Source organism: Festucalex cinctus, chromosome 5 (assembly GCF_051991245.1).
Source record: "Festucalex cinctus isolate MCC-2025b chromosome 5, RoL_Fcin_1.0, whole genome shotgun sequence".
Lineage (NCBI taxonomy): Eukaryota > Metazoa > Chordata > Actinopteri > Syngnathiformes > Syngnathidae > Festucalex > Festucalex cinctus.
Window position 1 is genome coordinate 7,800,001 of NC_135415.1, and position 16,043 is coordinate 7,816,043.

Below are 16,043 nucleotides of genomic sequence, written 5' to 3' on the forward strand. Positions count from 1 at the left end.
CTCCTCGATCTCAAGGCTCTTCAGGTAGTCAAACTCTGGTTCATGGCTCTGAAAGGTGCTGTAAACATTGTATTCTCCACGGCACTGAGGCTGATTCTTACTCTTAAAAAACAAAAACAAACAATAAAGCCAATCATGTCAGATACAAGGATGCAAGACTGCAAATAATGTGGGACATGCAGATTCCAACAATCAAATTGACGTGTCTCCATAAAGAGTACCTCTGGCTCCTGTTGAAAGATGACTACACGACCTCCTTTGTCTCCAGTGGCAAGCAACTCCCCAGAGTGGTTGAACTCAACAGTGGATATGACATCAGCTGTCAACAACACAGGAGTGTCAGAAGAATTTTCATTTCAGTATTCTTTTAACATTGCATCTCTATTAGTATTGTTCCGATACCGATACTGGTATCGGCAGAGGCGCCGATACTGCATTAAAACAGTGGTATCAGTGACTACTCACAAGTAACATGCCGATACCATTGATTCCAAAGCTAATACAGGGTTTTGGATGCAGCGTCTTGTGTCTTGCTCGTGCACGACATTCACTGGTATGTGACATGTTCAGTGCATGCCAATCTAAGATATCCCATTGGACCTTGAATACTCTGAACCACTGGCAGGATGGCTTTTTCATTTGAGAAAAAAAAAAAAAAACATTCGGTATGGTATCGACCGATACTGCAAAGCTGGGTATCGGATATCGGGGGCCAAAAAATGGTACCGGAACAACACTAATCTCGATACAAGATAACATGATGCAACCACAATGTCAAGACTTTGGTGGTCCTGACAACATTTGAGTTCACTTGTTTTTGTCACCAATGAGCTGCAACAACGTCAATCTGGGTATAAACACAAAAGACCAGTGACACAAGCCTGTATGCATGTAAACACACAGACGATCCTGGTGCTGAAGTCTAGTATTTTTCCAATCTTCCTTATGCTCTCCATCCATCCATCCATCCATCCATCCATCCATCCATCCATCCATCCATCCATCCATCCATCCATCCAGTACAATACAACAATCAATCCCTGTTTACTGCCTGGCACTATTGTGAACACTTTTCTCAACACAGTAACACTTATTTTTAAGGGTAATGTAACATCAGTTTGAAATGATAAACTTTTAGGATCACAGTCTTGTGGTATATTTGTGGTTTGAACTATTTCAACCATTAATGTAGGCAAATGTGATTTTCCTTTTTTTTATGGAGGGTCTGCTTCATTTACATGCATTTTTCTCCTTTTGCGGCAAGGCTCAGTACGTATTTTACTGCATTACAGTTTCATTTTTCTAATTTTGCAAGTGTCATCATGCCATTTGTAACATTGGATAACTGTATGCAGAGTTAAGTGTTAAAGCATCCAATTTACTAATATACGAGATGTACTTTTCCTCAAAATAACATCTTCGTCTCTCCATATTTCAATATGCTGTTGTGTTCAAAATATTAATTACGAGTCAAGAAATAATTCAGAGCTCTTTAAACCATGTTTTGGTGTGGTGATGCAATTTGTAAAGTGTTATTATATTTCAAATATTAATTCAAATGTAAAAAAAAAAAAAAAGAAAGAAAAAAAAGAAAAAGAAAAACAATGGCATATTATGCCAATCAACAAAAAACTAAACTAAATTCAAGCCCTACTACGCTTTATGATCTTGAATTCTATTTCAAGATCAATGTTCTTTTAGGATGATTTTAGATTAGTTTGCTGATCTGTATTCAGGGTTCTTGCAGGAATCACTCAGTGAAATTTTAGATCTTTTTTAGACCTTTTTAGACCACTATGAGAAAAATTTTAGACCAACTTCACGACCGACCGAAGACCCCTAAAAAAAAAGGGGTGGGGTCACATATTAGATTCTCAAAACCATGTCAACTTGCAGGGCTCTACATTAACTTTTCCACTACTAGCACTGGTGCGAGTAACATTTTTGGTTGCTCGCACAGCACAGGATTTGGTCACACCATTTTTTGTGGAGGTGTAGCATGACTTTACGCATACGCAACGCGATATATTTGCAAAATATTTGATTGGAACACAAGTTTTGCCTGCAATGGCAGTGGCTATCAAAACATACGATTCATTTAAATATTCAAAACTTATAGTGACATTTGTTGGTTGTCGACGTTAATCTTAAAACACCACAAATTTTTACGGTATCTATATTTTCATATATTGAATCAATTATTTAAATAGACCGCGACAAAGGGCTGGGCGATATGACTGAAAAATGTATCAGTTTAAATATTTATTAGTCATTATTGACAGTTATAATTGGGTTGTTTTTTTTCTATTCAAAATAAGGATCAGGAAAACAAAAGGCTGACAATTTGAAATATAAATATTTAACCTTTATGTGCACAGTGTGAAGTATTTCAGAAACATAAAAAATTTGAGACATGAAATAAACCTACCGTCCAGCCAAAAGAAATATGAAGCCACCTTATGGAACAATAAATCTATCAAACACATTTTAACCACTTAATATATCAAAAAAATATTGCCAAAAGTAACCTTCCCTTTTTATCAACAACTTTTCTTTTTCTTTTGCCATCACATTCATTTTTGGTTAATGTATTACGTCTTTTATTATTATTATTATTATTAATCTGAGAAACGATGATGACCACGGAATCACTGCTGTTTTTTGTTTTTTTTCGCTGTGGTTCATTTTGAGTTTGATGACGTTTATTGCGGGCACGTCTCAGTTCTCCTATCTGCTTGTCATGCTAGTTGTGTACATTGACAGGGGAAAAAAAAGAGACGCTTGCGATGTACTTTTAGCTTAGCTGGTGTGTTGGCTGTGGGACATACCTGTGTGAAGTTTGAACATGCATTGGATCGTCACGGGAGTTATTTTGAGTCGCGCGCAGTACCAACACCGGGACATACAAGTGCACCGAGAGGACTCGATAGCCAAGAGAAATACCGAAATGTACGGCACCGGCTTCTGCTACTGTCTGTTGACACTCGCTGTGACACGTGCGCGTGAAGTTCGTCGTTCACCACCCTGCCTGTTTGTTTTTGTCCCGGTAGTGTTAGCTTGAGTTTTTGTCCCGGTAGTGTTAGCTTGACATGTTGAGCTCGGGATGTCCGCAGAAAGCAACAACGATAATTCCTCCCTCTACTGTTGTCGTATCTCGCGGCAAACCAAGCCGCCGCCGCGCGTCACATCTCACTTGCACCGCCCCACGTACCTTAGCTCCTGCCCGCCCGAACTAAAATTGAACTACAATGCAAACGCACCCCCTCAAATGGCTCCTTCACTTTGAGCACGCAAATAACAGAAACAACGCAACACGCACATTTTTCTTCTTTCTTTTTCTTTCTTTCTACAGAGCAGACACTTCTCGGAATGTAAGGAACGGATGTAAGAATTTTAGACTTGGGTAAATTAAATTTTAGACCTATGATGAAAATATGGCTGTTTTTTAAAGAAATTTTAGGCCTAAAATATAACTTTCTGAATTTTAGACTTTTTTTTTTTTTTTTTTAAAGACTTTTTAAGACCCCGCGGGAACCCTGTGTATTTGTGTATTAATGCTCAGGTGCAACGTTTCAGGCATTATAGTCATTTTATACAGAATGCACTACATGCAGAAAAACAACATGAGTGGGAAAGCACAGTGCAAACTATAGATGAGATAATGAACGCAAGTTGAATTCAGGACAGGATGCGGCTCCTGGCTCTTTTCCCAATAATTCACACAGCTGGAGTCATCTATTATGGGAACAAAATGGCAGGCAACGTCTGACAGTCTCAAAGTCACAAGAGAATCACAAGTGATGGCTCTGGGAGTCAACAGCTGTCAGGCAGCTCACGCACATTTAAAAGCATGATGGTGTCCAGTAGATATCAGAAGTATTTTTAGTTGCGGGTTGAGAGGTCAATATGTCGCAAGAGATGTGGATAATACTGTAATACATGTTTTTGGTAAGCATGCATTGACAACTATTGGAGGTGAAAGTTACCAGGCAGATTTTACTGTAAACAATGTAGATTTACTGTAGGAATGGCTGCCTAATAGCAATGTATATAAACCTTTGTGAAATAAGACCCAAGTGTGAATTGTTGTACTTTGCATTATCAGACAATCTATAGGGTTCCCACAAAGTCTCAAATTTTATTCACTTGTATACTTACAATGTTTTGTTGTGTTCTTATTTACTTATCTTACTCTTTACTGCATGACTGATTACTGTTTCATGTACAACACTTTTGTAAACAGCAATGCTTGTTTTAAAGTGCTTTATAAATAGAGTTGAGTTGAGTTGAGCAAGTAAGGGTTATGCCACCAGGCTTTCCCCTAGCGTTGTATTAGCCCGGCTTTCATATAATTTTTCCAACTAATATACTGATAATGGTGCAATAATGCAATTACACCATTTTAAAGATATTTTTTTTGTTTCTTGAGAATATTTAAAATTGGAATTATTTCATGGAAAAAAAAAAACCATTGTAAATATCCAAAATAATCAAAACCACCAATAATAAATAAATAAAATGGACTATCAGTCTCTGTTAACAAAAAAAATGCACTTGAATTAAAAAAAAAACACAAACAAAAATGAAAAAATAAAGTATTACGTTTCTGTAAACAAAATTGCACATTAATATATAGTATATATTAAAAATTAAGCTCCAAAATAAGATATTTAACAGGCAAAACTGCCAATTCAGTTAAAACTTTTTTCAACAAAAAATGCAAAAGCAATACTGTAATTTGCATCTCTGCAAATGTATAAAAGCAGTACAGCATATAAAAACACATTGCAGTAGCAGATGTCATTCTTATTATACTCCCGGGGCCACTTAAAACAGGACAGCGGACTTCAAATGACCACCGGACCATAGTTTAGACACCACTGACGTAACCCATCTGATTAAACCTGCATACCATGAATACCACCAAAACAGTACATATTTGTTAGTTGGATGTGGCACAGCATCCAAGTTGCAAGTGTCAATGAAAACAAGAGTATGGAAAGCTGTCTGAACATTTATTTCATATCCTTGATGTCCTTTGTCCCCACAACCAAGACAATTCAGGAAACAAGTGGAATTAATGTCTTACAAGTAATGCATTTCCACTACAAGTTGTACCAATTTTGGCCTAGTATGCAATTAAACCTTACTAGTTAACTACTTTACTGCTCTACCACTACTAGGCCCAAACGCTTAGATATGTGTCACGCAGCAGCATCCTGTACCCACTTGTTGCACCAAGATGCCCACAAGTAACATGTACTGTAGTTACTAGTGTGCAGAAATTAAACGTCACTTGCCACATTAAGACACAGTTGTTCTACTAGTGTGCTTATTGACTTACTAGTAAGGACAAATAGGGTATTTGTGCATGAACCTCAGGCTGGATATCAAATGAATGTTAAACAGATTTCCATACACACCCCAAGTGCGACAAGAATATTAGATGGACCCACCTTCCGCGACGTCGTCATCTATTGCTCCTTTGACTTGGGAAAAGCACCATTGCATCTCGTCCCTCTCATCACCCATCCCTGCAGGAGGAAAAATAAATCCAGTTTCAAGAAATCACACCAACCAAGGGCAACTTTGGAGAAACAAGTGAGGAGCACTCACTGCACACATACTAGCATCTGCCTAGCATACTAGCTAGCCCCTGCTACACCAGCAGACTAGCAGACTTGTGTTTTATTCGTGACTCGTTAACCAGTGACCGCAGCCTCGCTCGTCGTGTCTTCCAAGTTTTACCTGCCATGATGGTGGTCCAGGGAGAGAAGATGTCTTTGAAGCGGGCTCAGGCCCCGGACTGAGCACTGCAGCTGCTGAACCTGCCGCTTCTGGCTGCCGATGAGATGTAGAGGAATGAAGCTGCGAGCGCTGCCGATGTTTTTATTTAGAGAAGCATACACGACCTTGACCCGACTGTTGCAAAAAAAAAAAAAAAAAGTACAAATACTCTCTAATAAAAATGGCAACAATGTATTCCTCGGAACAGGTGTTTAGACTTTGCACTTTACTTTTAAGAATTCCCTCGTCTCTGCCTCTCCCCACATTACTTTCAAAATGGCGTAACGCGGTGGCGTTGACGAATGGTACCAGAGTCATACCGGGAGAGCGGCGGGAACCAATAAATAATCAATATTTTAGTCGTGAATCGTTTATCTGTGCAAATTAACTTAACCCACCATCGGAAATGATGATCGTTAAATTTACAATATGATTGTTGTTTTAATGAAAATCGGCGAAAACATTGCTTTGGAAAATGTCAGGAAAAGCTGAACCCCGCCCGGGTGGACTGGTACTATAAGTAAATCAAACGCATCAACGCACAGAGTTTTTGTCAACAAAATTTAGTTACATTTTGCGATTCTAAAACATTTGATCGTATATTTTCATTTTGATCCAGGTAGATTCACATCGTACGACACTTCACTTATATACAATTCTGTTATCTTGTTACATTTACATTTGAACACCCCACCATCTATCAGCAAATAAAGAAAATAGGCACGAGTTTTACAAGCAGCGTTTGAAAGGGAAGAATGCATGGATAAGTGTAGGCAGCAGTACTTTGATTGTACAGTAGTTGCAAAGGAGGCCCTGGATCAGCTAAGCAGTAACATACACAATCCCTACCATAATATTTCGTTCAACCTCAGCAAGATGTCTATTTAGTCGCTTAGAATCCGTCAGTAATGGTCTATCATTCTATTCCATATGCAAAAGTGTTTTGTTTGCCGTATATGTTTTGGCTGTAGACATCTTCACATTTGAAGCAAAGTTTGATGCAATTCAAATTTTGCAGTGTAATTATGCTCTTTTTACCTACAACAGCAAGTTTGGACGTGCATGCTTACAAAATTGTTACATTTTGTGTGATAAGTAGCTCGTGTTAAGCAAGAAAAACCATTGGCACTTAAAGGTGTTACTATATGGTGTGGATTTGTAATCCAAAATTAAATATTTTCAAATTGAGTAAAGATCTTCACGTCCAAGTGCAGGTTGAATCTCAGTGTCTTTTCACTTTCCCACCATGTAGTAAGTGGTCCATCGGGCGAGAAGCAAGGCACCGAAAAGCACAGTGTAGCTGAAGAGGACAAATTTGAGGATTTCCTTGAATGTCCGCAGGAAGCGGATAAACAAAGGCTCGGAATCCAGATGCACCTGCTGTGTCTTGTGCCTGGGAGCAGCAAGAGTCAGGTGTCCCATGTTCTCACCTCGTCCCATTCTGCAAGCACACACTTGTCACTGTACAATATAATCAATAATGTATATTTCAAGCCACTGTATTAGAGGACACACTCTTATGTTGACAACTGTTAAATAATTTATCAGCAAATTGCACTAAAAGGTTTCAGTATTGATTTTAATTCCACAAACATAGCCTCGTCAGTCATTAGCTCTCATAAAGCTGTTCTTACAATATTCACACTTAGAAAATGACATATACTGACACTGTACATTTTATAAATTTTTTTTTTTAAAAAGGAACAGGAAAATGTAAACCACTGGCAGAAGTTTGCATTTAAATTTTCAAAATGCACAAGTACTACTTCGAAAGAGATACTTTTAAAATATTATACTGTTTATGCATAAAGTTACAGTATATACTGTTAAATCTTAATCCATCAAATGGTAAACAAATATCAATCAAAATGGAACCACAAAAACATCCACAAGGAGCTGTCATTATTACTGCAGGAAATAAAAGCTTTAGAACTCATACCTTGATGCTGTTGCAACAGGACCGGCGCTGTTCACAGGGCGGGTTGGTACACTACTAGCCGTGAAGTTGGCTGGTGCAACCTCGACCCTTTCAACTCCCAGCCGAGGAGGAGCCAAAGACAAGAACGGATCACAAGGATCTTATTCCCCTGGGATTGATCCTAATGGTAGTTATGCCTCCTGTGCACCTGCTCCTCAGACAGACACACCCTAGTATAATATAAAACCCATCAAGCAAACCTTCCTCATAAATCTAATTAGAAATAAGAAATAAACATGGAGTACAATGAGTATGCCCTGTCAGCAGGTATCCCTGTTTATACTGTAAAGACAAGGAGATGCTATTGACTGAAGACCTTAAAACCCTGCTGCCGCGCAGTTATTCTCTGCCGGAACATTGAGCAAATGGCCTCCTAATTCAATCAGTGTCCTGTGCTGTCAAATGATAGGATGCTGAGGCCTGAGCTCTCCAGACGGCGGAGGCGCATTATCGGCTGATTGGGATGCCTGTTACTGCACTAATTGCTCCTTCCGAGGGCTGGGCCAGTGCTGACAGCCACGTACACTCCCACCTCCTTCATCAAAATCTTCTTTTCAAAAAGGATGCATTCACATCAGTAACAGATTAACTTCATGATTTAGTTAATATATTTTTATCTTGATATACTGTACACAATCATAAAAAAACAAACATTAGATTTTGACAAACAATTTATTAATACATTATATACAGATGCTCAGTAAGAGAGAAATTGTGTTTTTATAGTATACAGTAACAGTTGCAATAAGCCAGTTTTTCATTGCCACAGTACAAAAGAGAAACAGCTCCATCTGTTTCCCTGCCATGGACATCAGTGAGACACCTGCAGCATGCTGATACTGACATGAAGACTGGTCAGTCAAAGGGTTGTTTGATGTTTCCAGGTGTGTTACAATTGACTCAGTGCATCTGAGCTTCAGGTTGGTCCATGAGAGATTTGACCCAAGATGCACCGTTGATGAGTTTGGTTGTAGCTATAACATATTCCATCCCGCTGTCCTCCATTTGAGAAAGGAAACGGAGAGCCGCTATTTCGGCATATGTCACTCCTCCCAGGAAAAACACCAGCGTCGTCCTATTCTCCCCCTGCTGACCTGCAAGTTAGAGAATATGTCATCTAACATCCATCCATCCATTTACCACCGCTTATCCGAGGTCGGGTCGCGGGGGAAGCAGCCCTTAGGAGGGAAACCCAGACCTCCCTCTCCCCAGCCACTTCAACCAGCTCTGCCGGCGGGATCCCAAGGCGTTCCCAGGCCAGCCGAGAGACATAGCCTCTCTAGCGTGTCCTGGGTTGTCTCCGGAGCCTCCCGCCGGTGGGACATGCCCGGAACACCTCCCCAGGGAGGCGTCCAGGAGGGATCCAAACCAGATGCCCAAGCCACCTCGTGTCATCTAACATATACAGGAATATACCAATCTGATTGTAGCTGTTTGTAAAGTAAGTTAACTCCATTTTTTTTTTTAATCCACAGCTTTGAAATATACTACAGTGTTCCCTCGTTTATTGCGGGTTCATAGTAACCCCGGGTTTTCACCGGATGCGGTTGCGGTGCGGTCCGGCGACGCAAGCAATTAGATTCCATTCATTCGAATGGTGCAGTTTACACCACTTGCGGGTGCGTTGCGTGTCGACTGCGGAAGGCCTGCGGCGTGCCGCAAGCCTTCCGCAAGGATAGACCTATTTTCTATTTTTGCCGGACGCCGCAGCGGTAGGCCTCCGGCAAATGGCAAGCTAGCACAAAACACATCGAGCGGGACAGGAAGACCGAGGCAGTTTCAAAATAAATTTCCGGTTACCTTTCAGAATAAAACACTCGCCAGCTCCTATTTCGCAAGTTTTTCAGCAAAACGTGACGTGGGCGTCGCCGGGCCATGTGCTCATTCACGGTTTAGACACCAGCGAACATGGACGAGGAGAGGTTTATATTGGAGGTGGAAAACCACAAAATAATATATGACACGGCACATCCTTTTTATAAGGACTGTAATGTATTGTGAGTTTGATGTTCGCGATTGCTTGTTGTGCCCGTCTCGCTTGCCGTACTGAGCGGCAGCCGGACGCGGAAGACAGAAATAAAGAGTGGACCCGCACTGACCCGACTCTCGTTATTAATATACTTTACAAGGACAACCAAAAAAAGGATGCTGCATGGAATCTCATAGCAGAAGAAGAAGAAAAGGTTAAATCAAAAGAAGTCCACCTCTCTTTCTGCTTCTCTGTTGAGCACAGACTTTCTGTATGTTTGTCGTTGTGAAATGCCACATGATCGCGCGCGCGCGGTCCCGCGAGACACGTTGGGAAGTGGGCGGCGACGGAGCTGCCGGACCGCAGCTGTGCGGAGCCGGTGTGGATTGACAAAAAAATTGACCCGTCCGGAGCACGCAGTCAAGACGCACCGCACTGCAACCGCATCCGGTGAAAACCCGGGGTTAGCGGCCTCACTGTTTCGCGGATTTTTTACGTGCTTTTTGGTTTGTTTATTTTTTTGGGACTTTGAGCGGCTGTCTCTCGAACCCTACGTCCGACCGGGGACATACGGGCATCCGCAGATTCGTCTCGGCGAGACCTTTCCAACAGCGTTTCTCCCGTCGGTCCACAACATTGCATTCCGGAGATAAAATATATATATATATATATATATATATATATACTGTGCTGTATAACAAGAAAAAAAACAAAACAAAAAAAACAAACAAAAAAAACACTTTTAATGGGGAAAAAATGACTAAATGGGGGGGAAAAAAAATGATGAATGAAAAAGCATTCATCATAAACTAAAAATCATACCAAAATGAAAAAACATAGTAAATGAAAAAAACATACTGTGCTGTATACTGTATTAAAATAAATAAATAAATAATGGAAGAAAATGAATATAAATGAAAAAAGAACATATATGATGAATGAAAAAGCATTTATAATAAAGTAAAAATCATACCAAAATGAAAAAAAACAAAAACAACAATAAACGAAAAAAATTTATATAATTAAGGGGATTATTTGATTTTTTTAAATTAACACAGATTTCCATTTTTTGGAACATAACATCTGTGATAAATGAGGGAACATTGTAGTACATAACTAAATGCACAAAGACCCCTACTAGAAAAATATTTTAATAAAATAATACTAATTATACATTTTATTTACCGGTAAATATTTTAATATGAACAGCATCCAATTATCTATCAGTTTTACAGAGATTTTTCCATTATCACCTTTGAAAATCTCTTCCAACATGGGCAAGCAGAAGCAAGCTTCTGATTCTTATCTCACAGTTCTAATTAACATATTTCAAAGCAAGTGTCATTCCCATCAGTGTTGACACCTCCAACTGCCAATATGGCAGCGCTGGTGGTGACTTGACAAATGCTGTCCTGTTATCTATCCCTCTCTTTAACACGCGTACACAAAGACAAACTGACAGAGGATAAGGTAACAATGCCAGCCAAGTGCAATCCATCTACTCATTCAGCTCCCATCAACAAAGCCTTACTCTTATCTATATCTTGCAGGCAGAAGGCTATTGGGAAAAATGTTTGGATTGGCCCTTACGCTTTTTGTGGAGTCCAGCAGGCAGCTGCTGGCGCTCCTCAAAGTGTGGGCCTGGGAGCATCTTCAGCACCTCCTCGATGCTCCGCCAGCCTGGCCTGGCCAACACTTGGGTGAGTCGGATGCTTAACGGTGCGTAGCCACTGTATACGTATGAAATGTCATTGGGGTTCTGAGAGAAAGATAAAAACAAAAAAAACAAAACATCAAATGTGTCCTTGTCACAGTTAAAAGTGAAAGCACATAATCTCCCGGATATTCATACTTGTTCATTTGCATCCTCCATCCACAGTTTAAGGGTTTTTCTGATGGTAGGGTAATTATTCCTGGAGCTGGCCTGTGGCTTCAGAAGACCCCCTTTCTCTAGGTTGTTCAGTGTCAGGATGTGCTCATAGCCGTAAGTCTTATAAAAGAAAAGCATACATGTAGATACAAATGAATGAATGTCACAAAAGAGATTACTTTTAAAAGGAGTAAGGGAATAAATCACATTGTATCATGACACACTAGAGGAAAAAGTACCACAAAATGTTGTCCATACAGGATAATTTATCTGTGCAGTAAGATTATAACAGATTTCACTGGAAGTTTTTATTTATTTATTTTTACTCTACCTGGAGAACCTCTCGCTTGTAGTAGTCAAGGACCTTCTGTTTAAGGCCGTTGTTACAGACAGACTGCATGCATATGAGTCGAAGAATCTTGATGAGGGGATATTTTTGGGCAATGCAGTCTTCAATGTATGCGTTCACCTTGGATTGTAAAATGTAAGTCACATGATCATCCAATAATCTTCCCCAAATCTCTTTTTTGACACCAAACCTAAAAAAATATATAAGTTTAAATGAATAAAAGATGTGTTCAAGGACTAAGTACCTTGTCTGTGTCAACCCCAGTCATGAACTCCTGCTCCACTGTTAGGTTATCAAAGAAAGCCTCGGATGCTGAAACAGACACAGCCCAGTGAAACCAACCTTTCTTATAAATCAGATGTGTAAAAAGAAGCAGAGTAACAGATTTTTTTACAGACTTGTGATGTCCTTAATGAGCTCTGCAATGGATGTGTGGTTGGCCAGGGAGCTCCGTGCTGCCTGCATATGAGGCAACTGGGACACAAACTGCTTAATTTCACCCACTGTTTTAGCATTGTGACGTTCCTGTAAAATAAGACAACAAATACGGCATATCTATAGTTCATCTGCCATAATAACCTGATCAGAAAGCACTGGGGATGTTGTTAAGCTTCCTGATGGAAAAACAACGTAATCTGATCTCTTTACAATTGCCATCAACTCCCTAACCATATAGATTTTTCTTCAAGACCTTTGCGATAACATGTCAGATTACTATCATACCTGATTGTAATTCAATTAGCATATCCGAAAGAGATGACAACATAGTGTATAAATAGATTATTATTGCAGCAAGTGGGTAAACATGCCAGGGTGGCTGAAAGCTTGAAGCAGGACCAACCTCAAAGGCGGCAGAAATAATTTTGGCCTTTTTACTGAGTGCTGCTCCAACAGCATTGAAGTTTTTGTCACGGATTTCAGCATAAAGTTCCTCTGCTGAGTTGAGCTGCAATTTCTTGGGCTCTGTGGGCAAATCTTTACTTGCTTCGCCCTGTTTTTTCTGGGCAAACTTCTCGGGTGGCAACTTGACATAACCTACAAAACAAATTGAAATAGGCCACTTAAACTACTGAGTAAGAAATATTAAATTACAGTAATATATTATTCTAACCATTATTGATTCCATAGGTCTCATCAATGAGACCTTCATATGTGAGCTGCGTAGCCAGAGGAGTTAGCAGGTCTACATTCCGGTCCAAGAGGAGCAGTGTGTCAAACACGGGCAAGATCTGGTTCTGAATACCTGCAAACTCCCTCTTCATTCTCAGCATCATGTTGGCAACATGCTAATGACAATAAATACCGGTCAACACGCAATAATGTGCTTTGCAGTTTCATTATGTCTGCTTTCAAATTACCCACCCGTGCACACTCTCCTTTTCCATAAATCTGTGGAATAGTGCCATACAGTGCCTGGAGAGTCATAAGACCCTTGGCTGTGTGGTAAAGGCTTGTTTGGTCATTTTCCAAGTAGCACTCCTGTAAGAGGAAGCAAAACATATTAATATAACACTCAAGACAAAAACATGACAGCTTTTAGAATTGTTTAATGTTACAGAACTATTCTTCCCACAATTGTCTGTGCATGACTGTAATCTCCAACCTGACCACTGGATGTCGTTAAACCCAACATGCACTGAATGCAATTACATATAACTGAATTTTAGTTGAATCAGTGATTATTATTTTTGAATAGCTATTTAAACTATACTTTTATGTACCTGTATTTAGTTTTAAAATGTTTTTACTTCTTTCTTTTTAAATACTTTTAAATGTTGTACTTTTCATCATATGAAGCACATTGATTTACCTTGTGTTTAAAATGCATCATGTATCGCTTGTTATAATCTCTAGTTTACCATTTGTGAGAGAAGGTGCTTCATTTAGAGTTAAAGTTTAGTTTTATTTTAAATGCAAAGATTAAACACACCCTGAAGGCACTTTCATATTCCATGGAGAGCAAGTCACCGTCATAGGGAATCAGGTCCAGAATATACTCATCAATGTTAATGAAGGAGCCCAGCACACTCTGCTCCTTGAGCCTTTGTTCACACAGCATGCTCCGTCGGGGTACAAACAGGATGTGGAAGTCACGTGTCGAATGCAGCTTATCTTCACTGACAACACAGAATACAAGGAATGGGCAGTAAATAGCGTGTATGAGGGTGACTGTCTTTAAAGGGCCTGTCTGCCGGTTTCACTCAGGAAAATGCACTTTTTAAATACACGATTTAAACAAACAAACTACTTCTCAATTTATAGATATGGGCTTTTCATAACGTGTGGGGTGATTTTGTCCTAAACCCCCACACCCCCGTGTCGCAAACGGGGCCGGGCGAATGTGTCGGCTGCGTGACGTCACTCCCGCAGCAATTTGAAAGCACGCACGGATTTTTTTTTTTCACTCACTCATTCACACATGTAAGCTTCTGTGAGTGAGTGAGTGAGTGAAAAAAAAAATAATAATCCATGCGTGCTTTCAAATTGCAGCGGGAGTGACGTCACGCAGCTGACACGTTTGCGACACGCCACCCCCCTGCTCTGCAACTGCGATTTCCACAGAAACGGCCCACTGTTTACAAAACAAAGACAAAATGGCAAAATACAGGCTGGGGGTGTGGGGGTTTAGGACAAAATCACCCCACACGTTATGAAAAGCCCATATCTATAAATTGAGAAGTAATTTGTTTGGTTAAATCCTGTATTTAAAAAGTGCATTTTCCTGAGTGAAACCGGCAGACAGCCCCTTTAAATGAGCAAATCAAATATTTGTTTTTGGGTACGTTTTGACAGCCAAACACATAATACTTACTTTAATACATTCTCAGCAATAATATCCATGAGCTCTAATCTGGGGCGGACAAAGAAAATGATGTTTTTGACATCAGCAGATGGGAGCCGACCGCTCTTAAGGGTGAACATCTTTTCCACTTCATGTTCCTGTACCGAAGAACAACATGCATTTGGTATACCACAACATTAGGTAAGCCTAATGAATTGACTTTCGGCTTGTCCCAGATTGCCACTGCAAGTCAGGATGTTGGCAAATATGTAGCACTGATAGAGTAAATCAAAACTCAGCATTATTGTTTATGAAGCAGAAGTGGCAGATTTTTTAAATAGAACTCTCTCAGGGTTAACAAAAAAAAAAAAAAAACTTACTAAATTCGTAATATGAACACATGAAGAGTGCAGTTACCTTAAGTAGAGAGTATTGGGCGATTAGTCCAAAAGGTCCAGTCAGATATTCATCCCATACTATGGCCTACAGAGCAAGAGTACATGCAAAACACATTAGTACAAAGATCTGCAACATTAGTATAGCAAAGATTACCAGTGTTATTACATATTCGATAAGATAAGTCACTTTAACTCATGCCACTCAACATAAAGCTAAAATTGACTACAAGCACTATTTAACAAGCTACGTTGACAGCCAGACTACGTTTCTCTCTTCCCTACATATTAAATATTACCTTGCTTCCCGCACACTTGTCCAAGAACTCCCTTAGCTCTCTTCGTGCTGCTTCTCTCAAAACGTTCAAATTGACTCTCCCGTATGATAAGTGAGCGGCCATTTTTCTTTTGCAGTTGCAGAGCAAATCAGGTGACTCACAGCCACGTCACGTGACCAGCGATACACAAACAGTACGATTAAAAAAAACAAAAAAAAAAACAAACTCTCTAAAGACATATACGACTGGCTTATTATTAAACCTCAGATTTTTGGAACAGATAACCCGTCAAATTACTGTCAATAAAAGTAACTAACTATATGACAGCCGCATTTATTTTAAGGAGCAAGTGAACTCAGCCATGCGCATGCGCACTATTTAAACTATGGTCACCAACGCTCTTATCGACGTCTCCATTTATTGGTGATTTAAATGTCGGTAAAATATTTGTTTGGCCAGCAATGTTGGAATTTTAAGAAACAAATACATCGAGTACTGCTTATAAGCGTGTACAGGGACACTTAATCGGAAGCACCACTATTCCATATCTGAAGGCGTGGCATTCACTGAACATACAAAAAAAATGGGCAGCAAAAGCGATGGCTAAAAATACAGCCCGCAATTTATACTGTTTA

General features: G+C 39.8%; 2 protein-coding genes and 2 long non-coding RNA genes across 5 annotated transcripts in view; 1 reads left to right on the forward strand and 3 right to left on the reverse strand.

Annotated features, from left to right (window-relative positions):
- Positions 1-6,069, reverse strand: part of ppp2r2aa (protein phosphatase 2, regulatory subunit B, alpha a) — a 14,701-nt gene extending 8,632 nt beyond the window's left edge. The window contains exons 1-4 of the mRNA XM_077521385.1: positions 5,749-6,069; positions 5,457-5,534; positions 222-319; positions 1-102 (exon numbers count right to left, since the gene is read on the reverse strand). The exon at positions 1-102 is cut by the window's left edge and continues 64 nt beyond it. Of these exons, the coding sequence (XP_077377511.1) occupies positions 1-102; positions 222-319; positions 5,457-5,534; positions 5,749-5,755 (285 nt within the window). The 5' untranslated portion in view covers positions 5,756-6,069. The remainder of the gene's footprint in view (positions 103-221; positions 320-5,456; positions 5,535-5,748) is intronic.
- On the forward strand, positions 5,452-12,977 carry LOC144018814 (uncharacterized). 2 transcript variants are annotated; one of them, XR_013283527.1, is made up of 4 exons: positions 5,452-5,601; positions 7,040-7,200; positions 7,746-7,892; positions 11,285-12,977. It is a non-coding gene; the product is annotated as an uncharacterized LOC144018814 (long non-coding RNA). The 2 variants fall into 2 exon arrangements; XR_013283528.1 differs by lacking the exon at positions 5,452-5,601 and adding an exon at positions 6,073-6,406.
- On the reverse strand, positions 6,515-8,071 carry LOC144018813 (uncharacterized). Its single transcript, XR_013283526.1, has 2 exons — positions 7,727-8,071; positions 6,515-7,228 (listed from the first exon to the last, which is right to left on the reverse strand). It is a non-coding gene; the product is annotated as an uncharacterized LOC144018813 (long non-coding RNA).
- vps33a (VPS33A core subunit of CORVET and HOPS complexes) lies at positions 8,419-15,583 on the reverse strand. Its single transcript, XM_077521384.1, has 13 exons — positions 15,430-15,583; positions 15,153-15,218; positions 14,766-14,893; positions 13,884-14,070; positions 13,316-13,432; positions 13,065-13,239; positions 12,795-12,988; positions 12,352-12,478; positions 12,198-12,265; positions 11,936-12,073; positions 11,587-11,724; positions 11,325-11,493; positions 8,419-8,859 (listed from the first exon to the last, which is right to left on the reverse strand). Exons 1-13 carry the CDS (start codon positions 15,529-15,531, stop codon positions 8,666-8,668), a joined length of 1,803 nt encoding a protein of 600 aa, XP_077377510.1. The 5' UTR covers positions 15,532-15,583; the 3' UTR covers positions 8,419-8,665.
- Positions 15,584-16,043: the final 460 nt, after the last annotated feature.

Excerpts from the sequence above, each read along its gene's own strand:
- vps33a (XM_077521384.1), bottom strand. The coding sequence starts at position 15,531 with ATGGCCGCTCACTTATCATACGGGAGAGTCAATTTGAACGTTTTGAGA. Across the intron at positions 12,266-12,351 it reads GCTCATTAAGGACATCACAA|CATCCGAGGCTTTCTTTGAT; the intron begins GTCTGTAAAAAA and ends TGTCTGTTTCAG. Across the intron at positions 11,725-11,935 it reads ACAAGCGAGAGGTTCTCCAG|ACTTACGGCTATGAGCACAT; the intron begins GTAGAGTAAAAA and ends TTCTTTTATAAG.